General features: G+C 40.2%; 2 protein-coding genes across 7 annotated transcripts; one reads left to right on the top strand and one right to left on the bottom strand.

The window, feature by feature from the left end:
- The first annotated feature begins 2,440 nt into the window (after positions 1-2,440).
- Positions 2,441-10,510, top strand: cfl1l (cofilin 1 (non-muscle), like). Of its 2 annotated transcripts, XR_013809426.1 has the most exons (7): positions 2,441-2,628; positions 4,836-5,122; positions 5,278-5,354; positions 5,468-8,237; positions 9,177-9,463; positions 9,840-9,916; positions 10,037-10,510. XR_013809426.1 is itself a non-coding variant. In XM_079688272.1 (4 exons), exons 1-4 carry the CDS (start codon positions 8,235-8,237, stop codon positions 10,141-10,143), a joined length of 474 nt encoding a protein of 157 aa, XP_079544398.1. In that variant the 5' UTR covers positions 8,080-8,234; the 3' UTR covers positions 10,144-10,510. The 2 variants fall into 2 exon arrangements, 1 of the variants encoding a protein (XP_079544398.1); XM_079688272.1 differs by lacking the exons at positions 2,441-2,628; positions 4,836-5,122; positions 5,278-5,354 and having other exon boundaries at positions 8,080-8,237.
- Positions 10,511-11,625: 1,115 nt separating this feature from the next.
- rrbp1a (ribosome binding protein 1a) lies at positions 11,626-26,865 on the bottom strand. 5 transcript variants are annotated; one of them, XM_079688222.1, is made up of 27 exons: positions 26,643-26,865; positions 23,600-24,542; positions 22,361-22,515; positions 22,110-22,232; positions 21,341-21,493; positions 21,082-21,200; positions 20,736-20,889; positions 19,558-19,696; positions 18,215-18,396; positions 18,093-18,127; positions 17,926-18,001; positions 17,783-17,820; positions 17,612-17,693; positions 17,478-17,515; positions 17,307-17,385; positions 17,126-17,218; positions 16,924-17,010; positions 16,751-16,840; positions 15,148-15,240; positions 15,016-15,066; positions 14,831-14,911; positions 14,338-14,421; positions 14,064-14,141; positions 13,193-13,276; positions 12,980-13,078; positions 12,226-12,387; positions 11,626-12,143 (listed from the first exon to the last, which is right to left on the bottom strand). In XM_079688222.1, the coding sequence occupies exons 2-27, from the start codon at positions 24,522-24,524 to the stop codon at positions 12,105-12,107; spliced, it is 3,339 nt and encodes a 1,112-aa protein (XP_079544348.1). In that variant the 5' UTR covers positions 24,525-24,542; positions 26,643-26,865; the 3' UTR covers positions 11,626-12,104. The 5 variants fall into 5 exon arrangements, with proteins under 5 accessions (XP_079544348.1, XP_079544349.1, XP_079544346.1 ...); XM_079688223.1 differs by having other exon boundaries at positions 17,126-17,215; XM_079688220.1 differs by having other exon boundaries at positions 17,478-17,518; positions 26,643-26,864.
- Positions 26,866-27,138: the final 273 nt, after the last annotated feature.

Genomic DNA, 27,138 nt, shown 5'->3' with positions numbered 1-27,138 from the left:
TAATAAAACCAATGATCAAATTATTTAACAGTGATATCTGCAGTACTCATCAACTAAAAACATCAGTTTATCCTTGTTAATTATACGACATGTATTGGTTTAAATTGTGTACAATGCTTTTGTGTTTTTCCCATAGGTTTTTCTCTTTCGATTCTGAGAGACACCTTTCTTTTTTCAGAGGTTTTGAAACATCGATTGTTTTAGCCGCAATGCATGTCGGGATATGGTGTTCATGCAACATGATATCGGAAAAACTTTTTTTTTAAATAAAATAATACTTTATTCCGAGTGTTCTTGCTTTTCTCTTTGGAAGTCATCACATAACGGCATTGTAATACACGGTTCGGCTGCATTAAATATTACATATCTGCCGTAGATATTTATTTATAGAGCCCTGATCAGAAGACCTTTTGACAAACTGTAAGAAATGCCGCCAAAACTGAATACGTGACGTGGATCATAAATATATCAACAATTAAACAACATCTTCCATTTCTATTCACACAATACGTCTCCTTGCAGTATCAACACTAATTCGGCTGACTTTTATATTTGATCCAATTGGTAGATAAGTTATATTTACACTATAACGGTGCACAGCGGATAGAAAGGGATTTTTTTGTAGTTTTTAAAGATATTTACTGAATTACCTTTCCAGCTCCTCATGCAGTTGACTGTTACAGGTCTATACAGGTTCATGGTACAATGCATAAGCTTAAAATCGAGAGACTGAAACTGTATTTTCCTTTACCGTTCTGTTTTAATTTCACAATAAAGTTAATAGTCATATTATGTTTGATATTATCATGTTTTATTAACTATACCACTGTCTTTGTAACCCGCACCGCCTAGTGGTTAAAGCACGTTATTGAATTGTGTTGTTGAATACGTTTTATTTGATGAAAACATTTAAATATTAAGAGTAGCCTACTGTACATAAAAAATTGGGGGAAAGTAGAAGGCATGATAGAAATATAGAATAGAAAACATCAAGAAGATACTGTAGTGATCTCTATAAAACAGTTTAGTGCAGGACACCCTTTGATTGAGAGGTTCTTTGCAAGCACTTGCAAAAATAAAACATTCCCATGTCACAGTCTCGAGAAACAAACTGCATCAAAAACAGTTTTTGGTAGTTAGGCTTTTAAAATCATGCTAAAATAACATATATGCTATCAAAAAAACATCTGGTTGGTTGGGCTTACGTATTACAAACAAATGTTTGTGGGACTCCTTAAACATTAAGTTCTCAAAATAGGAGGGTACCCTTTGGCAGATTGTTAAACACATTCCCCAGTTTCATAACAAGGTATAGTAGAATGTTTTTGAAAAATAGTTGGTAGCAATCTCAAACCAAAATTAAAAGCTTGTTGTAGCCTACAAAACATATATTGGAAAAACCTGATTCAAGTGGCAAGGTAATACATCTGGGCTCTGTTGAGCTAGCAAAGCACATTCTCTCCTCTTTCATCAAACTAGTTACCACTAAACATTTGACTTGTGTCAGAAAGTGGGATTTTCCCAGAATAGATCGTAACTATGGATGCAAGTGCACTGATTACTCATTTGAAAAGTACAAAAGTGAGAAAGGTGAGTTCAAGATAAACAGACGGCCAAAAGAGCAGTAGTCCCAAACACAGATAAAGATGAGAAGGGAGCAGAAACCACACAATGATCTTAAGTATGGCTTACGGCCTTTGTATCCAAAAGACAGGCAAACACATTCAAGTGCAGGTCACACAACTCCAAACAAAAGTGCAATAAAGACAAACTGACCAAGGAGCAAAGACAGTAGGTCCAATTTGTGTAGGCATATCGGCTAACTTACAGGATATTGGGTGCAGGAGAGCAGAGCTTTGGTGATGATCATCAGGAAACACACAAGGGCAGGAACTGAAACAACAGGAGAGACTTTCAAAATAAAACAGGATATTGGAATTGGATACAAAGAAACAGGAATATAACTATCTCTGTTGTTGCTGTGTTGTTATTTTTTCCTTAGCATATTTTTGTAAGTTCTAGACAAAACAATATCCATATTTTCGTCTTAGTTAGTGTTTAGCGTTAGTGTATAGTCCTTTTTTTCACACAAATCTTTACAAACCGTTACATCTACAAGTTAAAGGAGGTTGGATTTATAGATCAAGGGATTCTTCAGGGAGAACTTTAAAGCGATGTTAAAAGAAGCAGAACTTTATCAAAGTTTAATTTGTCAGGAATGGGGAATATCAGGACCCAAATGCAGTTGAAAAAGGGACAAAAAGGTCAAGGAACAAAAGGCGAGCTTTATTTTGAAAAGCAGATGACAGAAAAAACATGACACAAATAAACACTAACGAACTGGGGAGCACATGAAGCAGGACAAACTCTAGGGGAGGCAGAAACGCAAGGGCAATAGGTGAATACAATCAGACAATCAGACAAAGGAGGGCAAACACAGGAAGGAAGACAAGACACGGGAAGAACAGAATTTCAAAATAAAGCCATGACTAGACAGACAAAACTAAAATCGTGACATAATTGTGATTTGTAGGTGTCGACTGCAGTAATTGTGAAACAAGGACCCAAAGGGAGCACTTTGTGCACTCAAATTGTAATCGTAGTTTTGTGTTCATTCTTGCCAAACAGGTAAGATATGAAACACCCTTGTGACACAAATAGTTTGAAAGGTGTGCTCATTCATCCTGGCTCCTCCTTTATGAGTCATCCTGCTCTTATTACTTATTACCCTGCAACATTTTGATTATTGCAGCTTATTTCCATTACACAACAGAGGCAACATGGTGAGTAGCGTTTACAAATGATTTGGCTGGATTGTGTAGTGCTGTATCATTTAAACTTCCTTGGCAGATTTGTGCCCCACAGGACAAGCAATAGAGATGATTGAAGTGATAATTCTCATGTTAACACTACATACACTACACTACAACTGTATTAGCCTATCTGTCGTTATATCAAGTGTAAGATTTGTTTCAGATGTTTCTCTTGATGGAATGGTTTGCTAGGTAAAAAGACAGTTTAGCGGCTGCCTAAATGAAAGAGGACTAAGCTGAAGACCAGGGTTGGAAAAGTGAAAAACAGCAGTTTCATCTCTCTCATAACCACCATTGAATTTACCTTTTGCAAAGCCCTTGCCCTGCTCAGTGGCCAATGGATCAGTATACTGGGCAGCTTCAAGTTATCGATGGATAAATGTGTGAATGTGATCAGGGCATTCATGAGAAAGAGAGCTCTGCTCTCTGTGAAACCTATTGGGTTGGGATTGCTCAAGGTGTGGTGCTTTGTTCGTGCTTAAAACTTGCTTGTTGGTCGTCTTGTGCCAAATGATTTCACAATGACTAGAATATGACAAGACCCATGGCGTGTTGTTAGTTCAAAGCTGGTTTATTTGCATGTTGAATAGCTTCCCAGTGCAGAGCACCAGGCTATGACCTACTTCAGATCCTGGGAACGCTTCTTCATCACGGAAAATCGTGTCTGTTTTATTGTTCTTATTATTCCTTATTATAAAGAATGTTAACATGTCCCATATTATATTTTATTATATAAAACCCAACTTTAATATTTCGACATAGCTGTAACTTGGAAAGTTAGGTAACATAAACTTGAATTATTAATTGGGTTGTTGGGCTAATGTTAACTTTGCTTTGCTAATGACAATAGAATAGCTAGCTACAGTGTAGAAATAATATGATTGTAATGTTTAACTTGGCGTTATACTTTTAGACGTCAGTTCCTTCTCCCACCCGGGACTCAAAGTGGTCCAACAGTGGAGGTGGGTCCCAGCATGGAGCAGCTAGTGTGCTAATGTGTAAGATTTGGCCTGAATTGTAGTTGAAAGCATTATATCTAACCCAAGAGAATGTGAAGAGATTACATAGTTGACGTTATTTCCAGGACGTCTATGGGTTGGGTTCCAGAGATACCTACGGAAATAAGTAAAATACCTACGGATATGTTAACCATTTAGCCCTGGTATGGCCTGTCTTGTAGTACCAGATGTTCCTCCAGAGGTGATGGTGAGTCTCTGTATCCCCAGACAGCCCTAGGTTTAGAGAATGAGAAGGTGGAGCTGACCTGAGATTTGCAATGGTCCCAAACGTTTTGCAAGTTTAAAAAAAAATTATAATTAAATGGGAGGTAGAAAAAGGAAAAACGAATCATACCCTTGCCTCATCCCCACCACTGCTGGGAGGCTGCTTCGTGGGGAGCAGTGCCAGCAGGGCCTGCATTGACAGTTAACTTAAATTGAACCACAGTTAACCCCATCTCTGATCAACAAAGTATCTTTACCTGTTGTTTCACAGGTTAGTACCAGATGCTTTGAACACACAAAATCTTATCCAAATGGGTCAACTTAAATCAGTTTTCATATTTGCCACAAATGTTCACTTGGTCCCAGGGATGAAAAAAGTATTATTGTTGGTCAAGTGTCAATATGTCCTCACAAAGCATTGTTTTTTTTGCCATAACACAAGAAACCATTATAATTATGACAATTTCACAGAAATGTCTATTAGGAGATATGAACAGAGTGATCACATTTTAGACAGACATCGATGTACTGTAAATGGCTGGTTGGTGGAGGCATACAACCGTGAGGCATTTCTTCAAAATTGTCTTTGGTTCAAGGCTTTTATTGGTCATGCGTAGGCATACATTGCTACAATGTAGTTATGACGATGAAAATCGTAACTTTGTGTGTTACTCTTGTGATCTGTCTATAACTTAAAATGTTTGTATATTGGATACATTTTAAATGTGACAGGTTTTTTATTTTCGTTGTGCAAAATATATTATTATATATATTATGTTTTGTGTTTTTCTCAAAACAGGCGTCTGGAGTACAAGTTGCTGACGAGGTGAAGCAGATCTTCAATGTCATGAAAGTAGTCAAAAACGACGATGATGAGAAGGAACGTATAAGAATCGTGCAACTTTGGATTGATGGCGAAATTAAAGTGGAGAACATTTACAGAGAGAAAGATCTGGAAGGCGTGGACAATGTCTTCAAGTTCATCAAGGATCTGATGCGGCCGGACCAGTCCCGCTACTTCCTGTATGACTGCCACTTTGACACCAAGGAGTCAGGTCGAAAAGAGGAACTGATCTTTATGATGTGGTAGGTCTTTGTTTTTTTATTGAAGCCTAAATACTCTGTATTTAGAAGGAGAAGGACTTTTTAAAATCCTATTTAAAGTCTATTCTTATCCTATGTTGGAATGTTTTGAAGTAAAGTCTCTGTGGGACACTTGATAAGATTATTTTTCCCTTCAGGGCTCCTGATAATGGACCTATGAAAAGTAGAATGCAGTATGCTAGCTCAAAAAGTGCTATGTGCAGGGTTGTGCAGGGTAAGTTTTTTTTCTGCTTTGTTCAATGTTTTATCACATTCATTACGCTTGACTTTACAGCTCAAGTTGAATGGAGTTTCATCTATTTTAAGTAACTATGTTTTCTTCAACAGGTGTTAAGCATATCTTCGAGATGCATGACGTTGAAGATATGGAGCCGGGTAGTTTTGCAGAACGCCTTAAACATAATGTTCTCAAACTGGAGGGGCACCCTTTGAGGGGTAATTAAACAAAACTGCTCCTCCCACTTTTCATAACAAGGCATATTTGATGGAATGTTAGGGGATAATGGCAACAATTCCGAAATCAAGTCATTGTACCCTTCCAAACTGTCCAAGCACACTGTTTTGGCTTTAAAAAATAGTTTTATCCGGGTGTAACTTTATTCATTCGTTAACATTCTTAATGAGACTTTGGTGTTTTTTTCTTGTAATTGTTTCCACATTTCTTGTTATTCTACAGCCATAAAAGGACGTAAATAACAGGCAGTGCAGGCTTAGGGCCCATGAGGTGGGTGGGGGCCCTTCAACAATTTTTAGGGTTCATTTTAATGAAATCATACATGGTTTCATTTGCATTTAATATATCCTCCAAAAAGGCAAACCCATCTATGTGATGGTACACTTTATCTTTTTTGAAAAATAGTCACTATAAATCTAAAACAAAATTAGATGCTTGTCCAATTAGACGTATATATGATAGCTTTAGGCAAACAAATATGTCAGTATTGACAAACTGAATACATCTGCATGTTTAGCGAGCTTTCAAGCCTTTCAAACATATACACTTCAGTAAGAAAAGGAGATGGTTGTAAAAATATTGTAATGCTGGGTATTAATTCTTGCTTATGAGTAATGTGTAGCTGTGGTTTTATTGAGGGAGGTGTTCACCACAGTTGAGTTTTGGCTGAGCAGTATCTACATGCTTGACCAAAGGGGTTATATGTGCAAATTGCTACATTGTGTTTGTGAAGTTCAAAGAAGCGGCAGGTTAGACATCCTGATTGAGTTGACTTATTGGGGACACCTCAACCTCAGGTTAACTGTTGCTGGTGAGGTAATAAATCTGGGCTCTGTTGAGCTAGCAAATGCAAATCGTCTCCTCACATTTCTTCCTTCCTCAAACTAGTTATCCCCAAACATATGAGAGATTCAGACACCCCATGTTACACAAAGCAAACACAGATGAACAATTCAGGTTTTGTAATTTACCAGTAGATGTCAGAGTTCTCATAGACTTAGGTTTGCTGCTTCAACGTCACTGAAAGGGTTGTGGCCAAATTGACAATGTGCTTGCAGCAGCATGAAGTTTTCGACTGACACAGAGTTATGCAGCAGCCATTTCCTGCTCCGTGTGGTTTAGGGTTTTATTTCCCCTTTTACTACCCGCTACCATTAGAACTGGCAGACAGGCCTTACCTTGGTTATTATGATAAAACAAATAAAAAATAAAAACTTTAGGCTTCCAAAAGATGGCTTTATATACCTAACTATCATACTTTTGCCTAATAGGCTTTCAACTATTTAACATACAGGATATTTCAGTTTTTCTTAACAAGTCACAGATTCCAAGGCTTGCAACGTGTAGTGTAAATGTAAGCAGGCAAGCTATGACATGTGCTGACATTTATGCACTCTGCTTTTGAAACAGACAGTACTCCGGATGTGGGCGGGACTCTGACTCTGTGAGCCACTGAGCCCCACAAGAGAAGCAAAGCCACTGTGATGCTGAAGCAGAGTATCTCTATTTAAAAATAGTCACTGTGGAGGAAGCGTTTGGTATCTATTGAATGCTGTTTCAGAAGAAGAGTTTTGAATATGTTTCTGGACTATCCATCATCTAAAAATGAGGAAGAACATTAGAGTGCCATGGATAATAATAAAGTGCAGTAATTTAACTAGACAGACTAGACAATTTTCTTTTTGTTCATTGATATTTGTAGTATTTTTATTTAATGCCTACAAAAAAGCATGGTCTTGAGGCAGACAACAGCATTACATTGCACATTTCAAACTATACATTGATTCGTTTACAAGAGTGCTAGGAAAATCCTCATTTTTTTAATGTTTGACTGATATTTAAATTATTTAGAACAAAAGTTTAAATTATTGGATTATGTTATAGAGAAATGTGCAACAGCGTTACTTTTTGTGAATCATGTAAACTGCACTGACTCACCACTCTTTACAGAAAATGAAAAACATCAGGAACTATGTTGACAAATTAAAACGTACACTTGAAGTTAATATTGTCCAGATTGTTGTTAGTATATAAATCTGTTGAATATTACAGTGTTTAGTGGAAATCTAAGTGTTGGAGATCAACACTATTACGACAATTGGAATCTCATGGAGGCGTAACGTCTCAATTTTCCTAAGGTAGATTGATAAATCCTTTGACTTAACTTGAGCACTCATCCTTTGTTTTTTACCTTATAAGGCCACTGAGCTGCATCTCAGCAGAAGATAAGTTAAGTATGTGGACAGGTTTGTTCTCCATATAAGGGTGTTGTGCCGCGCCCACCGGTGAGTGACTCAAGCTCACCTGGTTTTTGCATTAAAAAGGAAGACCTCTGTCTCTACCTAACTGATGATGGAAAGTGTGACTAAAATGTTTTTAATTGTGATGGACAATGAAGCCCATAAATCTAATGTGATTTAGGCATCAAATGTAATGTGAATAAATGCAAATGCTGAGGTTGCAGCTGAAACTGTCTCGCACACCTGGGAAGAGGGGGATGGGCTACTTTGGAGGTGGTGTCTTCAGCCCAGCTCCTCCTCTATGAGTCAACCTGCTCTGCTTCCTTATGACCCTTCAGCATTTTGACTTCTGCTGCCATTTTTTCTCAGTTGCCTGTTTCCTTCACACATCACAAGCAAAATGGTGAGTACCTTTCACAAAGAATATGGCAGGATTACCTTGTGCTGTGGCATTTAACAACTTATGTGTGCCCCAAAGCACATGCATGTAGAGATGATGAAACTTTGAAGTAACACACTCATTTCAGCATGTAAAACGTTGAACACCAGTGAAGCTTGGTTGTCATTATATCTACAGAGTGTAAGATGTTCATTTGATGTTCCTACGAGTGAATAGTTTGCTGAGTGAAAAGAGAGTTTGGAATTTGAAAGGGCATGCTCAAGGTGTGGTTTTGCCTCCAAAATGGAGGGAGCCTTGTCCGTGCTTCAAACTTGTTCAGAGAGAATCCCTTGGGGCGGTCTTTCTTGTGCTAACTTGTTCCACAATGACTGGAATGTGACAGAGCCAAGGCCTTTAAAAATTCACAGGGAAGTTACAGCCATGGCATGCTACTGCTGAAAGCTGATGGAATATTTGCAAATTAAATTGCATTAATAGTGTTAACAATTCTCCCTAAAGCCTAGTTTTGAAGAACTTCCTGTTTCTTAATCTCTTCAGTTCTGCTTTCTGTCTCAAAGTATGAGAGAACAAAGTTTGCTCATACAGGAGCCAAGACCCACATCTCACTAAAGTGATCATACTGTGGTCTTTATTTTATTTAATATCATTTTACAAGACTATGAACATTTATCTTTAAAATAAGATTTGGTGCGGAACTTGCCAGTCACTAAATCTAAATGAAATCCATCCACTTACATCTACTCTTTGATTTGTAGTTCTCATTTTCAAAATACAACATCTTACCCATCTGTATCAATTTTAACTGCATTTTATTGATTGTTTTTGTCTCACGATATCTCTGTAACCTAAAATGTGTCAAACATTGGATACATTTCAAATGTGACAACACGTGTATATATTTTTTGTGCTAAATATCTAATGTTTTGTGTCTTCTCAAAACAGGCGTCTGGAGTAAAAGTAGCTGACGAAGTGAAGCAGATCTTCAATGCAATGAAAGTAGTGAAAAGTGATGATGACGAGAAGGAACGGATAAGAATTGTGGTACTTCATATCGATGTGGAAATTAAAGTGGAGAAAATCTACCGGCAAAAAGATCTGGAAGACGTGGAAGATGTCTACAAGTTCGTCAAGAATCTGATGCTGGCTGATCAGTGCCGCTACTTCTTGTACGACTGCCACTTTGAAACCAAGGAAGGCATTAAAAAAGAGGAACTGGTCTTTATGATGTGGTAGGTCCTAGTACTTTACATACACATTATATACATTCAAGCCCTAAATACGCTTAAATGTATAAACCATCTGCATCCTCAACTAACTGTACACTGTAGAGAAGGACTAACAATGTTATCTTTGTAAAATCCTCACATGTATTTGAGAGCTTTTTCTATGGATTTATATTATTGTGTGTGAGAATCCTAAAGTGAGGGGATTTTGGGCCCCATGAAAAGATAATCACATTGATTACTTAAACATTTTTTTCTTAATGTTCTAAAATTGTTTGGGCCCCTGTCAGTCACGGGCCCTTAGAATCGTTCTAACTTTTCACCCCCTTACGGCGCCCCTGGGTGCGATACTAGACTAATGTGGAATTATTCTTCCCCTCAGGGCTCCTGGCACTTCAGTACTCAAAGGTAGAATGCAGTATGCTAGCTCAAAATCTGCTATCCAGAAGACTACGCAGGGTAAGTTGGGTTTCTTTTTTCTTTTTCTGCTTGAATGTTTTTATCACATTTAATTGACTTTACATAGTTCTAGTGGAATGGTGTTCCCTCTATTTTAAGTTACTCTTATTTCTTCAACAGGTGTCAAGCATGTTCTGGAGGTGAATGACATTGAAGATATGGACACTGACTGTTTCACAGATCGCCTAAAACAAAAAGTATCAAAACTTGAGGGCCACGCAGCATAGGGTCATTAAACAAACTACCTTTCCCGTTTCAGGCAAGGTGCATTGGAAGGGATTTGAGTAGATAAATGCAACATTTCCAAATTATGTGTATTTTGAATTGGTCCAAGAAAACTAAAAGGGAAGGATTGGATTCCAGATGGGGTTAGATTCCTGTACCACAAACAAATGTGCCCTGTCACACCAATTTGGTTGTGAAATCATTCTTGTTGAGATGTAATTTTATTCATCCTTTAAAATAACCATTCTATACTTGATGTTTTTTTCTAGACTGTTACACTTTGTAAAAGTACCATTTACATGCGTTTATCAAAGTCAAAATGCAGCAGCTGTTGGACTCTGTCTTGTCAAATAAACTATATTCAACCGATTTGACATGGGTGTGATTATTTCTTCTCTCACTTAAAGCAGGTAAGGATCAGGCTATAATTAGCAGGTAGCTGGGAGTTGGTCTTAGCACCTGGATGTATTTCAAAAGGATTCTCTAAATCGGTTTATAGGCTGTGGCTTAATGTTTATCATAAAGTCATGTAAGAGAAAGGAAACTGTTTTACTTCCAAAAATATAAAGGTAATAGCTATTCCATTCACGTTGTGTTGAACAATTTTGTTTACAAGTGAACACATGTTCATTTGGCCACCATTTCGACTTTAGGGAGTTTATCTGGTAATTATTGAGCAGTTTTATTTTTGTACTTGTGTCTATTGTTGCACCAACTATTACCATAGCACGGGAATAGCCGTTTCAAATGTTCTAGGTCTACTGGCATTTTTAGTTTAAACGAGTGAAATGTACCGCAAATCAACCAACGTGAGTCGTCTCAATTAGGTGTTTATTGAAATTCAAGCCAAATTGAGGGAAACCTGTTTGCAGTGGCATCCTGAGGAAGGTAGTTCCCGCTGTCGACGAACACCACATCCGCCTTACACACGCTCGTTTCCGTATTAAAAATCTTCCTGATATTTGCCCGAAAATTACGCTTGTGTGTGATGGGCGGGAGGATGACAAAACATTGTGCAGAAACAAAGCCATACATGGTTGTTGAAGAGACCCGCAAACATAACTCCACCTAGTTATATACTTCCTTGTCGGTAAGCTTTAGGAAATGACGCATTTTTAAAACAGGCTTTTAAAAAAAAAAGTAATTCTTGTTATTGAAGGATAGGCCTATAGAGATTGATTGGGGCTACTCTGGTTAGTTTATGACCTTCATGTGTCTGTATGATGCGATGTTGCTGCGTTGTCATACTTCCTATCAACCTCTTCCGGATAGGCTACAGCCTTTTTTTAACCTGGCAGGATTGTTTACAATTTAAAATGACAGTGTTTTAAGTATCATGGGGCGATCTAGGCTACTGTATTTGCAGATGTAACAGTTCAATGCACACCAGATCTGAAGCTTTGTCCAAATATAACACACACAACCAACTTTAACTTTGCGTAGGCCTACTGCCTGCACTCATTGCACAGACACTGAATGGGAAATAGAGCTACATTGTAGTTTATTCATTCATACAAATTGTGTGTAAATGGCAGCCAGTTAAGAAGAAAGCAGGCTCTAAAGTGAATGAAACATTGAACCATAAAATGTTCTCATCATTCAACCACATAGAAAAGACATACAAAGTAATTGCACAGGTTGATGTACGTTTGACGTACAATCGGTTTCCCTTTTTAACACTGAACTATGGGTAAATGTCTGGAATATAAGGCAGAGGGATAAATAACTTCTGACATAGCCAGAATTTCTTGATTGAATGTGGGTTTCAATAAAGATTGTAGCAGGATCATCTCCTCTAATCTTACTTTGAAATTTTCATAATATCAAACACTTGATTCCTACAGTTGCAACAAATGCAATCAACTACAGTACAAGAAAGTAATAGTTTTGGAATGCATAACTATGGTAATCATAAGGCTTATTTGGCAGGTTTTTTTTGTAGTGTCTGCAGTGAACTTCCTTTTCAGACAGAAGTTCCTTCCTTCAGCTCCACGTATTCTCCCTTGAAAAACAGAAATATAGTGTCAAAATCGCCAAGCATGCCAAGAAAGTTTGAGCTTAGAATTGTGTGTGGGTAGCCTTACCACTTCAGGTGTCTCCACCTTGTCTTCCAGGTGCTCCTGTAGTGTTCTCACGGTTTCTCTCTCTTTGGTCAGCTGCTCCTGAGTGGCCTTGAGAAGCTGCTGGAGCTTGGTGGCTGCCTGGCCGAGGTCTTTGGACAGCTTTTTCTCTTTCTCCAGGCGCTCCTGTTCCAACAGCAGTACCATTCGTTATTTCAAAGCACACAGGAGACTCAAAATGAAGATGTTTAATATAAAATTAATAAGACGCAGAATAAAGCCAAACTCCAGTAACCATAAAATACTATAAAGCTCAGTTCATTTTTCTGAAATGTTACTTTTCCATGCTTCCATTCAGAGTTCATTGCAGGTCATTTAGATTTTATATAACAGTTATTCCTAATAAACTTGGCATTATGAAATATAAGATTCATTAGGAAAAATAGTGCATAGTAAAAAACGGCCTTGTACAACTCAATTGTAAAAAATTCAATATAATAGGAATGAGCAATGTTTTGAATTATGCTCAAATTCTTGGTTAAATATTTATTCATATTATTGTCTTTCATTATGTTTTTTTTTTTATATTGAAAACTTGAGGCTCTTTAACATTAGTGAGGATCAGTGCTGTACAGACATTTATGACCTACTGCTGAGAAAAACATAAAGCTCTGATCAATGACCGCTCTGGATGAATTTTACTGAAAGTGAACAGTATTTAAATACACAAAGCATCTATCAGAGTGAAACATTTTCTAGGTGTTATTGGTTAGCGCACCGTGAGCTGTGCAACATCTTCTGTGTCAGATTCTGGTGACTCAGCAGAAACATTCAGAAGATCCAACTGAGCCTGAAGGTCTGTTATAGTCTTCTGAGCCTAGAGGATGATAACACAAATTCATGTTAGTCACAGAATGTATTAGTCACCCTCGGGTGTGACTAGACCAACACAAATCAAAACAAAGAAAAGAGCATGTACAATGGCTGATACCTGCTCAAACTCCTCTGAAAGTTGCTGTCTGTGAGACACCTCCTCCTGCAACTTCTCCGTCGTCTGACTCAACTTATTTTGGAACTAATGGAAGAAAAAAGAAAATAATAAATACACACTCCCCAACAAAGGCTGAAGCATGCAGGTGTATGCAAACACTGTTGTGCAAAAGCAGCAGCAAGACACACACACACACACACACACACACACACACACACACACACACACACACACACACACACACACACACACACACACACACACACACACACACACACACACACACACACACACACACACACACACACACACACACACACACACACACACACACACACACACACACACACACACACACACACACACACACACACACACACACACACACACACACACACACACGCTGCTCGTCGTGTGTCCAGAGTTGTTGGCCTCTCAGACTATTTCAGACGGAAGCCTAGCACAAATCTTCTGTTGATGTTAGGAATCATACAAACAACAAATATCTGAAAACAAAAGTGAGCATGCTGAAAAAGGTGAGAAAAAAGCATTGGTTAGAGTCAATGCAAACAGTGGTTAGCATAAACAGCAGCTATGTCAGAGGAATTCTGGACGGACTGGAACTGCAGCCCTTTGTCAGGACGCGTCACTGAGTATACGTGTACCGTGACCACATCCTTGACTTAGGACAGGTGGTTGGACCAAGTGTTAAACCAGATCATAAAGAAAATATCTTAATGAAATCAACGTTTACTTTTAGGAAATTCTCTACAAAAAATGGTTACAAAACAAATAGGAAAAGTGTTTAGAGTTTCTGTCCAGAACTCTCTGACCGGAAGTGAAGGGTGCACTGTGACCTTTGCACCCTGACCTGACTTGGTTGAGCCTCAAATGGGCCATTCTGCTCTTGCTGAGCCCGCATCGTGATCTCGCCCAGCTGCTCTCTGACCTGAAACATGAAGCCGCCACTAGTTACACAACCACCCCATCCGCACATTTCCATGCCAAAGATGCTGTAGCTTGTAGATCAAATGAGGGATTTCCAGGAATTCCTTGCCATGTGTCATCTCAGTGAGACTGGTATATACGACTGTGGAAAGTATTGGTCTGAAGGATAGGAAAGCAGCTTAGGTAAGTAAAGTCACCTGTGTGAGCTCCTCCTTGTGTGCCTGGGCCTCCTTCTGGGCCACATCCAGCTGCTTCTGACTCTCCGACAGCTGCAGTGTCAGCTGATAACAGAGCACGGCACAGAAATGAACATATGTCAGACAGGTTTGTTTTAAAAATGCATCACAAGAGTTTAAAATATGGGAAATGCATTTCTAGACTTTAATTTTTAATAAAAACTCCTTATAAGTTTTAATAATTAAACATATTAAATCATATTATTCAATCAATAAAAAGGTAGAAAATGCTCTTAAATGTTGTTGTAGTATAGAGATAAATATCAAGATATAAAGAAATACAACAAAAGAGGACTGTGGATTGTGACATTTTTATAACATTAAAAACAAATTGAAAAGACGTGACTTTGCGAACAGCTTTTTTTTTTTGTATCTGCAAGAACACTATTTAATAATGCAAGTAATAAGAAAATCGTCCCTAATGGTGGAGCTGTAGATCTAAACTTCTCATTACCGGCTCCGTCTCTTCTGAGGTCGTCTGGTTTTCTGACTGCTTCTCCAGCTGGGCTTCGAGAAGCATCATCTGCTCCTTCAACTGCATAAAAGAACCAAAGTCACGTTTTACACATAGCAGCACACATATCTCATTAGTTTACATCAAGAGGACATTTTGAAGTGTTGGAAAAAGAAAATCCTCACCTGTTCTACACTTTGGTATTCTGCATCCAGCCCGCTGATTTTCTCTAAAGCCTGGTAATGTGAGAGAGAGACTATTGTGAGTTTTCCTAATCATGAACAAATCAGTCATTTCAAGAAGGGATCATCACTTACCTCTCTGAGCTGCTCCTCCGTGTTAGCCATCTTTGACTTCCATACCAGCTCTCCTTCCTCCACACTATTCTGCAGAAGTTTCAGCATTCTTTCCTGAAGGAAAAAGGGGACAGGAATAAATTAGCTGTATGCATATACAGGGTTCTTACACCTTTTCCAAAGTCAAATTCAAGCACTTTCAAGCATCTTACAGCCGTTGTAAATTACATATTTATATACACATACTTATACTCAAATGATCATTTCCCTACCTCCCATTAAATCAGATGTTCTTTATGCTATAAACAACCAAATGTGTGTTTCATAATAGAATTCTACATGAGGATGAAAAATGAAAAGTTTAATATTTCAAAATGAGTGACCCATCTGTACGTGGACTGGGCATCCCATATAACCTGGCTGAGCCAATATAAAACAATCAGCCAAATAACTTTTCAATATTGATTACTATTTTTGAGGTACTTTTAGGCTTGCAGTAAACATAAGTCAGAGATAAATGGTGTACTTTGACTCCACTACATGTATTGAATACCTTTAGTTACTTTACAGCTCTGGATGAATGATGTGAAATATAATCAAGTATTAAATCAGACTTTAGTTCAACCTGGAGTAAATTCACAAGCTACCCTGCAGTATACAAAGTCATTCAAACTAGCTGCACCTTTACCAGCTTCACAGCAAGCATAACAACAGCCGGTGTGTGTGTGTGCACACACACACACACACACACACACACACACACACACAAGCGCGCACACGCACACGCCTTCAGGTCAATGTGACTGATTTCGATAGAGCAAGTCACATTTATTTTAGGCACGAAACATTCTACCAGTAGAAATATATTGCTTTTAAAATCACTCTGTGTCGAATCAATAGATTATATTTAGTAACACGAAATGCTGTGAGAGTGGGTTGAATTACAACAGTGAGTGCTTCATCCTCTGAACACCACAGGATGGCGACTGTAACGCACATAACATAGGTACACTGCTCTGAAATGATTGTCCCCTGCAATTATTATTATCATCCCTCATCGAGTTCGCTATTCAGCTCGCTAACGTTAGCTTAAACAAACGTAACATGCAACGTTAGCCTAATCTAAAATGCTTTACTACGGCGTACCTTTCATGCGGCTCGTCAGCGCAGACTCTCGCATCGTTATTTTTGCAGGAGGCTACTCGTGGGCTTGACCCTTGTCTAACCCGTGGCTTGTATTTGTCTTCTGCTAGCCAACGCTTGTTGAAACAGCAACCTCCTGTCATCTATCACTCATCAAAATGCCCAGGTCACACACGTAACAAAAACACTTGCAGGTCACGCGCTTAGCGCGGGAAGGCCGGAGCGGAGCTGTTTTATGTAAAAGCGAAGCAATTAAGCTTGCTCCGACTTCTTTATTTTCTTTTAATCTAAAAAGCGAAGTAAAGCATTTACAATTTCAAGCACTTTATCCCAAATTCAAGCACCATTCCCAAAATGCAAGCACTTTTCAAACCTAGAAAACACCTCGTACAATTTCAAGCATTTTCAGGGATTTCCAGCACCCGTACGAACCCTGAATATATCCCATTAGGAACACATCTCAGTTTCCCCAATCACTTACAGTTTCACCCAGGACGATCCTGTACTGTTCACATTCAGCCTGCAGGACGCCATGGCTCTCCTCAGCCTCCTTCAGTTTCTCAAGCAGCTCCTAAGACAAAGAAAACACATTCAGATGTTTTTCAGCACAGCTTATTCTAACCAGTATTTGCTGAGTAGAAAATGGTAGCTTACAGGCAGCTCTGTGCTCGACTGAGGCTCCTGGCTCTGCTGGCTGAGTGCCTCCTGAGCTTTCTGTGTATATACTTGTAACCAGTTTGACTATATGAGGAGACAAAATACAAAAAATAATGAATATGTCTATGATTTTTACAGAATAATTCATTAGAAATTAAAACCATTCAGCAACTTCTCATGTGAAATCTTCTGTTCCTACCTGCTCTGTCTCTATGGGTATATGTGGGAAGAGTGTCTGGAGAGTTTCTTTGGTTTCCGTTTGGAAAGCTGTCAGTTCTGCTGCAACGCTCTGCTAAAACAATGGATCACATAATCAGGAGGGTAATGGAGGGAACAGCGGTCTCAATTAATAAGCCACTAGTGTGCACAGACGGTCTTACTGCATCATTGGTCGTCTTCTCTCTCGCTTCTCTCAGCTCCTCTTGTAGCGAAGTGACAAGGGCCTCCTTCTCAGTCAGGCTAGCCAAAGAAACAAAATAGTCAATATGGAGATCTACAACAGTCTTAACAATAAGTAAGAATGATCTCTTCACATATTCTAAGACTCATACCTGTTCTGTAGTTGTTCCAGCTCTGGGGAGCTATCAGACTGCTGAAACAGAGTATGCATTGAATGAGTCAGGGGTCCTTATTTTTGTCCTGCAGGAAAGGTGATGAATGCTGCAAGACATTGAGAGTGACTTACTGGTGCTTTGTTAGGTTGCGCCATCTCTTCTTTGAGGTTTTTAAGTTCTTCCTGAAGTGATGTAATAAGGCCGAGGTCATCACTAAAAAAAAAAGGACACAATTTGGGATAAGCTATTGATAAGATCCAAAACATTTAAATCAAACAAATGGATAGCAAAAAGTTCCATACCTCTTATTTTTTTGCTCAAGATCCACAATAGTGTTCTCCTGTTAGAATAGCAGATTATTTGTGATTAGCAAAGTATGTTTCTTTCAATCAAGAAGTGATACTATTTGGCAATAAATCTCACACCAGATGTTTGCGACACTTACAGCAGCTTCCTGCTTCATCTGCAGCTGCTTCAGTTCTTCGTGAAGTATGTTCAACTGGTTGTCTCTCTCCTGAAGGCTGAACAGATGGCATAGAATTTCAATCAATACATGGAAAAGCTCTGGGTCTATTGTTGCCTTTTTGTCAACAAGTCATCTAAAACATTTACCTGAGCTTGAGCTGTTCCACGTCTGCAGCATCCACCTGTCGAATCAGACAAACACAAATTGTTAAGGGTGGCTGTGCGGTAAAAGCGTGAGGCCATTCTCTAACTTGCAGAGTTTGTCCTACCTGATTGTTATCCTCCTCCTGTTTGGTCTGATTGGCCTCCAGCAGGGAGTTGATGGTGGCCACCTGCTGTACAAGCTGGCTTTTCTCTGCCTGTGTCTCCTCTAGCTGGCCAGTGAGGGCGTCCACCTGAGCGGAGCGCTCACTGATCTCAGTCTCCAAACTCCCAATACGCACCTGGAACTCTGCAGGGACCAATAGACAGCACGTAGTCTATGTTTAACAGGGGTTTTCTAGAAAGTATGGTATGAGGGCGCCAACGTCACTTCCAGTCAAAATGAGGGCCCGCCCACTTTTTGACGAAATTAATGCATTAGAGTGAAGCAGAAAATAATAGTGTCTTCATGTTTTAAAGCTGCCGAGTCATATATTGCACCTCAAACAACAAATAAATCCAGAATAACTGTTTATTTACTTCCTCAGAAAAAAAGGAATGTAAAAGAAACATTCTAATTCAGAAATTAAAGTTTAAGTGTAAGCCTGCTGCCTGCCACTCGTCCATGAATACAACACTTGGCATTTTGAAATGAGGGGGCATGCCGAAAGTAAGCTGGCGCATCTCCCCTGTTAACTGGTTAAGACAAAACCCTGTGTATTATATTCTGTGATAATGCCACTGGTTCTCATTGATTTTACTCACAAGAAGCCAACCCCAATCCATCGTCTTGTCAACATTAAAAGGTCCTTATTATGCTGTTATTCATCAATATATATTACAGTTCTCAGTTATATACAAAACATATCTCTGAAGTGTTTGGCTCAAAATACCCAACAGATCGTGCCTTGTAGCATCCCATAAACCCCTCTGTTTCAGCCCTGTTTCAAAATAGCTGATTCTCTGTTACTTTAGATGAAGAGAAGGAGCCACACCCCACGACCCTCTGAGAGATATTTGGTTAAAAATAACACAATGGTGCTCTAGGAGGAGATTCAGGTGATAAGGTGTTACCTTGGTTTGTTATCGGCTAATAGATAGATGGATAGATAGATAGATAGATAGAATCGGAGGGATGAAACCCTCTTTAATGGTCACACATGCAGAGCACACAGCACACAGTAAAATGTGGCCTCTGCATTTAACCCATCCTGGCAGTAGGAGCAGCGGGCAGCTATTGTACAGCTGGATACACAAGCCAAAGAATCGTTATGACATCACGAAGTGGCCAAAATCTGATCAGCTCATTTTCAGACAGGTTTTTATATAAATGGATCAGGACAAAAAGAGAGGGGGGGTCTTTGTTCCTGAAACTTTCACAGAGGGGACAAATATTTATGTATAAAAGACACGAAAAAGTGGATTTTGAATAATAGGTGACCTTTAAGACTTGGTTTCCCTCCATTCTGACCTGATGATGAGCTGCTGTCCTGCTGGGCATTGTCCAAAGTGGCCTGCAGGCTGTTGTTTGCCCCCTGTGCTGCTCTGAGCTCCTCACACACCTCTTCAATCCTCCTGTGGGACGCCTGCTCTTTTTCCGCATAGCTGGCCTGACAACAACATTAATCGACATGATTAAACAACAGGGGGCGGCAGAGGTCCACAAAATGATCCCGCTTTGGCAGGAGTGATTTTCCAATTGCAGAACTATTCTGTTGAAACATCATATGGCGACACATTCAGAGAAAAGTACATGAGAATACTCACAGGACATCCACCGTTGACATAATCACAATAAGCTCCGGTTAGAAGTTATGTAAGAAGAAATTAAATAAACAGACATTTTGATAGCCTTAAAGTTTGTTTGGAAGAAAGTGTCTTTGAAGGGGATTGGGGGATAATTAACCTGCCTGTGCCTTTGTGTCAGATTCATTCTAAGCAGATTTGTTTTTGAAGACAGAAGGCTCACTTTACCAGTAACCTATTTCACAAAGGGAGCAAAAAGTGAAAGAAATGTGAAAGGATCACGTTGCATCACTGGAGCATGTGTAATGTATATTGACTGATCCATTGCGTAACATGTTTGAAGAACTGTTAGGACGCATGTTTCGTAAATGATTAAACCAAATGAACAGTTGACTATCGGGAAGTGCTGACTGACTTGCTCAACACTACCCGTAACAGTTCAGACAAACAGCATTCCATCAGAGGGTAACTGCGTAGGCTGATGGTATATGTACGAAGAGCAAATGAACAGATAAAGCAAGACAGGGTTGTGCTTCTGTAAGAGGGTCATGTGTTGTAAATACTATACAGCCTGTTACAGAGGGCTGGAGAGGTGCTGAGACTCGCTCACATTCCAGCTGGTGCAGAGGAGCCTTATCCTGCAGCACCATTATTGTCTGGCTACATTCCAGCCCAGCCCTCGGCTATGTGATTACAAGGCAATTCAACGTACCATAACATTAGAGGGTTAGGGGATGTGTGGGAAAGGTCTAAACTTGAATTCTGAAGAGACTCTGTAACTAACTGTCAGAAACAACATTGAGAAAAGAAAGATGAATACATTTGTTTCCATGTGGTAACGTGATCACAACCAGTGTAATTTATAATGAGATTTAATGTGGTGTAAGCAAAGGCCAGGCCAACCTGCATCAGGGAGAGCTGCTTCTCAGTAGCGGAGACCTTGGCCTCCAGCCCTTTCTTAAGGTGCTCATCAGCAAGTAGACTCCCCGTCTTCTCTCCGAGGTCCTTGGTTAACTTGGTGCATTCCTGACGCAGCTTGGCAAGCTCCGCATTTTGCCTGAGGACAGAATAACGGACAGAGACACACAAGCAGAGACAGGGGCAGAAAGAGTCAGGAGGCTTCACAAAAAGGTTCAGATTTGACAACATACTTTTTCAATTGTATTGTCACTTTAATTAGGATTAGTAAGGTAAAATGCATGTCAGTTTGGATCACTGCTTTTCATTAACTGCTCCAGGGAAAACTCACTTGCTCTCGGCCTGACTAGTGGCTTGGTTGAGGGCATCACGCAGGATGGAGTTCTCCTGCTGCAGACGGACCAGCTGGGCATTGGGGCCTTTTTCTAACTGGTCCTGCAGGTTGACGATCTATAAAAAAAAAGTTAGGAAAACAGTCATTTAGGACAGCTAATTACATCCTTGTCAAGAGAAGTAATTTACAAAAAATCTATTTATAATTAGCAGCCAGATTCTGAATCTGAACTGTAATATTGTTTATAAGGACAGACCTTTCCATTCAGGTCCTGGGTCTGCGCGACATGGTCCTGGTAACTGGCCTGCATGCGGGCCTGCAGAGCAATCATTTCCTGCTCCCTCTTACTCAGCTGGGAACTCAGCCTGGTCTCCACACTGGCCACCTTTGACTTCTCAGCAGACAGCTCCTGAAAAACAGACAGCAAGGTCAGAGAGCACATTCAGATTCACTGTAGAGTCCATGGACAAAGGGCAAAAAAGCTATTTCAAAATCTGTGTTTTTCCTCCAGTGCCAAGAGAACGACACATGTTTCCATTCAACTCTGGAATCAGGGCAACATTAAATAAAAAATAAAAAAACATAGACTTTGGTATTCTGCATCCAGCCTGCTGATTTTCTCTAAAGCCTGGTAATGTGTGAGAGAGACTATTCTGAGTTTTCCTAATCATGAACAAATCAGTCATTTAAAAAAAAAGATTCTTGCAGCGAAGCTTAGGATGGACCTGCGGCCTCTAGGCTGGCGTTCTTCCTTATGTATTTGACCTGTTTATTTCAGTCACACTGTTAACTTTCCTCTAGTGCCACCTTCAGGACAAAAGAGGTAGGCAACTACATTAACTTTTATTCCACTACCACCTTCAAGCAAAACAACACTTAATGCCTTACATGATTTTCATCCATGTAACAATTTGGTTTAGGGTGTGATGAGTACTGAGTCTTATAGGGGTGCCAGCATGGATACAGAAGGATGTAGAAATAATATGACACCACATGCACATACATTTTTCTGAGAGACGTCTAACCTTGGTGAGTTCTCTGAGACGATTCTTTGATGCAGTAGCATCCTCTTGTTCTGCCGCCAGCTGTTTCTCTCTCTCCTCGACTTGCTTCTTCAGCATGGCCACTGGGTCACCTTTCTGAGAGGCCTGAAAACGTACACAGATAAACAGCAAAAATTCATTAAGTGGGCCTCCCTACAAGTCTCATATGCATTCAGTGAGCCTTTGCACTCCAGTTAGTTTAACATGTGTCTTTTTCTTGATGAGTTCAATACCGTGTGCCATGCGTCTTGAATGATGCCAACTTTCTCGGACAGGATCTCGATGAGCCTGTGGGCCTCTCCTTCGCTGAACACCATGCTGCTGATGGTGGAAACCAGGGCCTTGTAGGGCAGGTACAGAGGAGCATCAGGGGAATCCATCACTGCCACTAAAGAGGGGAAACGGAGCAAAAAAAAAAGCTCAGAAAGCTACAGTGAACCATCAATTCCAACAACATTGTAAGAGGAAAAGTACAAGGTTGCGACTTGTTCCTTTGGGTGCGGAGCTCCGGGCAGCGTCGGAAAGGCAAAATGATGGAGCACTGTGGCACCAGGCGGAGACAAGCCCTCAGGCAAGAGAGAACCGTACTCTGCTGCCTTCCACCATTGTCAGGGCACTAAGAGCCTTTGTTAGCTAACCAAACAGGGCAGTGGTGTTTAGACAGGCGGGCAGGCTCTATGCCCTCCAGAGCTGAGTGCCAGACATCACCCACTTCTTCCATTGGCACTACTCTCCACGGGCACACAGCTAGAAGTTCATCAGTACTGACAGGGAATTACTGCCTTATATTGTGAGTGAATAGGGCTAAACATTGCAGACGTGCCCCCGCTCCACCATCATGTCCGAGTACTATCACCAGTGTTATGGCTAGTGTAGTTCCTGTCTAGACGAGCAGTTTCCACTTCCAAGGAGAGGGCTAATTTTGACGATGATGGTTTTACTTTAACAACATATTGATAAGAGTTCAGAGTCTTTGATCCTTGATAATTAGAGAAGGGATCATGGGCAAGTGAAGTTTGCAGATAACTGTAGACCCCTAACTACGTCAAGCACAACAATAGTCCACCACACCTGACAGGGGATTAAGCAGAGACCAAACGACAGGCATCTTTTAGATTAAAAAAGTTTGATTATTTATTCAAAAATACTGATAAATCAGTGTAATAAGATCGCACCTAAGTGTTACGCCATGCTGTGATTTTGGCATAGTGGCCAGACTAGAAACTGCAGTTCATGGGATGCCCTTTAGGGTCTTGGCCATGCACACTTCAGAAAGGACTCTTAGGTCTAATGAGTGAGTATTATTGTCTTCCCCTCATGAAATGTATCTGTAGATTTTAATATTTGAATACTTTAATAACCGCTTGAAAAATATAGAAATTACAGCATACTATTTCGATTTTTTTCTCAAATCAAAATACAGTTATAGCTGCAAAATAATAAATGGATATCTCTGAAACAAATCTGCTTACCAGGCTCAGCCTTTTTCTTGGAGGCCTTCTTTTGTCCTTTTGCTGGCTGAGATCCCACTGGGGGCACCGCCATCACAGGGACGTCTTTAGTGACAGCTTCCAGCACGGGGGCAGTCTTGGTCGGAGCAGGTGCAGTCTTGGTCGGAGCAGGTGCAGTCTTGGTCGGAGCAGGTGCAGTCTTGGTCGGAGCAGGTGCAGTCTTGGTCGGAGCAGGTGCAGTCTTGGTCGGAGCAGGTGCAGTCTTGGTCGGAGCCGGTGTAGTCTTGGTCGGAGCCGGTGTAGTCTTGGTCAGAGCCGGTGTAGTCTTGGCTGGGGCTGCAGCAGCTTTGACTGGCGCAGGGGCAGACGCTTTAGTCAGGGCAGACACAGGGGCTGCGGAGGATGTGACGGGTGCGGGGGCAGCCACGACTGTTTTGGTAGAGGCTGGCCCGACCTTCGCCACCTTCTTCTTCTTCTTCTCTTTCGGTGAGGGTGCAGGGGAGGGCTCAGAAATAGCAGGAGTTGGTTCGGCAGCAGGTGTCGGTGGGGCTTCGGCTTCTGCTGGGGCAGGGGCTGCAATGGGCTTAACCTCAACAGCAGGGACAGGTTCAGGTTCAGCAGCTTCAACTGGGGCAGCAGCTTCAACTGGGGCATCAGCAGGCTCAATGACTTCCTCTTCAATTATCTCAGGCTCTGGGATCTTTCCATTGGGCTTTTCTTCCTTCTTCTTTCCACGGCCCTTCTTCTCTGCCACTTTGTCCTTCTTCTTTTTGTCAGAGCGAGTAGGCTGAATTTTACCTGACTCTCTGCGTTGTTTAGCCAGGGCCTCCTCATAGGAGGTTTCCTTCATGGAGAAGGTGGAAACAAGAACGATCCCAAGTGCAGAGATCACCATGAATCCACCAAACACCATTATCCCAAGGGTTTGGGGGTCGTAGATATCCATTTGGAAATTTCAGTTGACCTACAAAAAAAGAAAAGAAGCAGACTTGTCAATACAGTGGACACAAATACAAATATTATTTTTCCAAAAGAAACTGATGCTGTTCCTAAAACTGATACCGTAAAAAGCATTTCTCAGTGCCATGGCAAACTGAAACGCAGCTTTATTAACAGACCGGTAATGAGACAGAATTGTGATTTATAATGTCTGGAGAAAAATCGCCTGAAGGTGTCACTGTTACCACCATAAATGTATGCCCCGAGGCTGGCTACATAATGCAGACCAGCAAATCTGATCAGCAACCTGTGTGACAAACAGCAGAGGACTGATTGCACCAAAATCAACTACGCCAAAAGTAAATACAATTAAATATCAGCCCCAGGCTTCCTAAAAACATAGAATTGAAAATATCCTGTGGGAGAAATTGTCCAAATGTCTATCTCAAATTGGTTTTGCTTGAAACTGTTTTGAATTGTTTTCACATCAAAACAATATTTTATTATACCACTGCTGTTGCAAGGTGGAAAAATATTAACTAAAGTACAGTGTTTTCTAAATGAAAATGTCACCTTACTCATCAGCACACAGCACCATTGTTTTGGACTCATTATACAACGAGAATAAATGGATACTATATTGAACAATGGATGGAAAGATTACTGAATCAGGTGTAGGTAAAAAGTAAAACAATTTTTTATATTTGATGAAGTAATCAGAGCTAGTTTGGAGTGCACGTGTGAAAGATCAATCAACTACATAGACTTCCAAACAACTTAAGATAGTGAACTCTATTCCAACCATAGCGGTGAAAATGTTTCCTGCCAAAAAGTACATTACAAGACACTGCAAAAATGTCCAGCAGTTGGCTGGTGGTGAGTGTTAATTTCCTGCCCTGAAAAAAAACATCCCCTCAAGGATCTTTTAGCCGTCCCTTTAAGACTCTTGGAGGGTGGCACAAACCAGAAAGTTCAGCCTGCAGGGGAGGAAAGTTGGCTCAGAGTAGATAGCATCTTAGGGACACTAAAACTCATTATTTGATTTATTCCTGCAGCGCTGTGTGTTATATCCTTGTTTATATCACGGAAAGGAATGTTATCCTATCAGGAAATATAAAAATGCTAAGAGGGGACATTGTGGAGCTTTAATGTTTTAAAACAAACAAACAGTGTGACTTCGTAAAGGGAAACTGCTGAGCAACTCCAGGGTAATCGAAACCCAGTCGAGAGTCCACGTTGGATGCCAGGTTTAAAAGCAAGAAGTGTAAGTGCGAGTTTGTACTGCCTGCTTATTTATGATGACACACGTCAGTGCATCTCGAATTAACTGAGAAATAGGACTTGGGCTGACTTTCTGAAGTTTCAACTACATGTCCATTAAAGATAGGACTATAAGATTAAACTAAGTTTGCATAACCATTACATAACTTCTAAGTCTAAAGTATCTATATTTCATTCATGAGCATTGGAATACCTATAAGAGATGCAATAGTCTTCATCTAAAAAGAAAATATTTTATTACGTCGTGGAAGTCAATTTGTTAATGCATACAGTTTCTTTCCTCCAAGGACAGTCATTACTAGTTGCAGACATACTTCACAATGAGAAATATTCGCCAAACGTTAGTCGATACGGTACTTTAAATACAAAAGCATTTGACAGACATTAATGTATTTAACATCAAACATTACAACAGTGAGGACACAACCGAAAGAAGTCTGATTTGTATAACTAAACGCAACTCTTATTCGTTGTCCATCCAACTTACATTACAACGAATACAATGTGTGTTATGCTGTAAATACTTCTATATGAAATGATTCATCCTTACTCGCAAGCTAGCATTGTAGCTAACACTAGGAATCAATGAACTTGGCTATCGTGCTACACATTATGTTATAAAGAGCCGGTTTACGTAACAAAACTACCCTCCAGAAGCTACAATGAAATAGATAACTAAATGCTTAATTAGGGAAAAAATCTTAAATGATGTTAGATAACTTTATCCGGCTGTCTTTCTGTACCAGCAGTTACATCAGGAGTTAGCAGCAGATAGCTTCCCAAGCTAACTAACGATGGCTAAAATGAATTAAAAGAAATCCAGGACTCCCACACTCAACGTTACCTCGCTGGAGATGTAGCTACGCCTGCTGGCTTCAAAGGGAATGGAGAGAGGGCAAAACGCTTCAAGTTGTAACTTGTGAAGAGACCACTCTGCAAAGCAACCTATTTATCTAGCTAACTAGCTTTTTCCCAGTGCTGTCCCCCTCACTCCGCTGGAGAATCCGTGGTCTGTGAAGTCGTGGCACTTCGAGCTGGCTAGACGCGCTGGCCCTGTGCCCCAGATAGCTGCCATAAACTCAGGAGGCTTCTGATTGGCTAGGAGGCACTCAAACCGGAAATGAGCATGCTGGGAGTTGTATTCTTTGTGGTAATAAGAAGGCTTGTGAAGTCGTGTCCTTTTTTGAATGAAACAAAAGTTAAGTTTGAAAAGAAAAGGCTATACTTTTACTCATGGAATTTGCTGAAGGAAATCGTTTAAAGCAGGCTATTCACCTTGTCCTTCAGTAATGTTCGCTATTTTGAGAGACTACTTTTTACTTTTTCAAAGAGAACCCTGC

This window comes from Notothenia rossii (assembly GCF_949606895.1).
Source record: "Notothenia rossii genome assembly, chromosome: 6".
NCBI lineage: Eukaryota > Metazoa > Chordata > Actinopteri > Perciformes > Nototheniidae > Notothenia > Notothenia rossii.
Note: the sequence above shows the minus strand (reverse complement) of the source record. Positions and strands in the feature narration are given on the sequence as shown.

What these genes read in the sequence shown, in the direction of transcription:
- cfl1l (XM_079688272.1), top strand. An exon ending in GAACTGGTCTTTATGATGTG is followed by an intron (nt 9,464 to 9,839) that starts GTAGGTCCTAGT and finishes TCTTCCCCTCAG; the next exon opens with GGCTCCTGGCACTTCAGTAC. An exon ending in TATCCAGAAGACTACGCAGG is followed by an intron (nt 9,917 to 10,036) that starts GTAAGTTGGGTT and finishes TTTCTTCAACAG; the next exon opens with GTGTCAAGCATGTTCTGGAG.
- rrbp1a (XM_079688220.1), bottom strand. Translation starts at nt 24,524, where the DNA reads ATGGATATCTACGACCCCCAAACCCTTGGGATAATGGTGTTTGGTGGA. An exon ending in CGGAGGAGCAGCTCAGAGAG is followed by an intron (nt 15,067 to 15,147) that starts GTAAGTGATGAT and finishes TCACATTACCAG; the next exon opens with GCTTTAGAGAAAATCAGCGG. An exon ending in TTTCAGAGGAGTTTGAGCAG is followed by an intron (nt 13,079 to 13,192) that starts GTATCAGCCATT and finishes ATCATCCTCTAG; the next exon opens with GCTCAGAAGACTATAACAGA.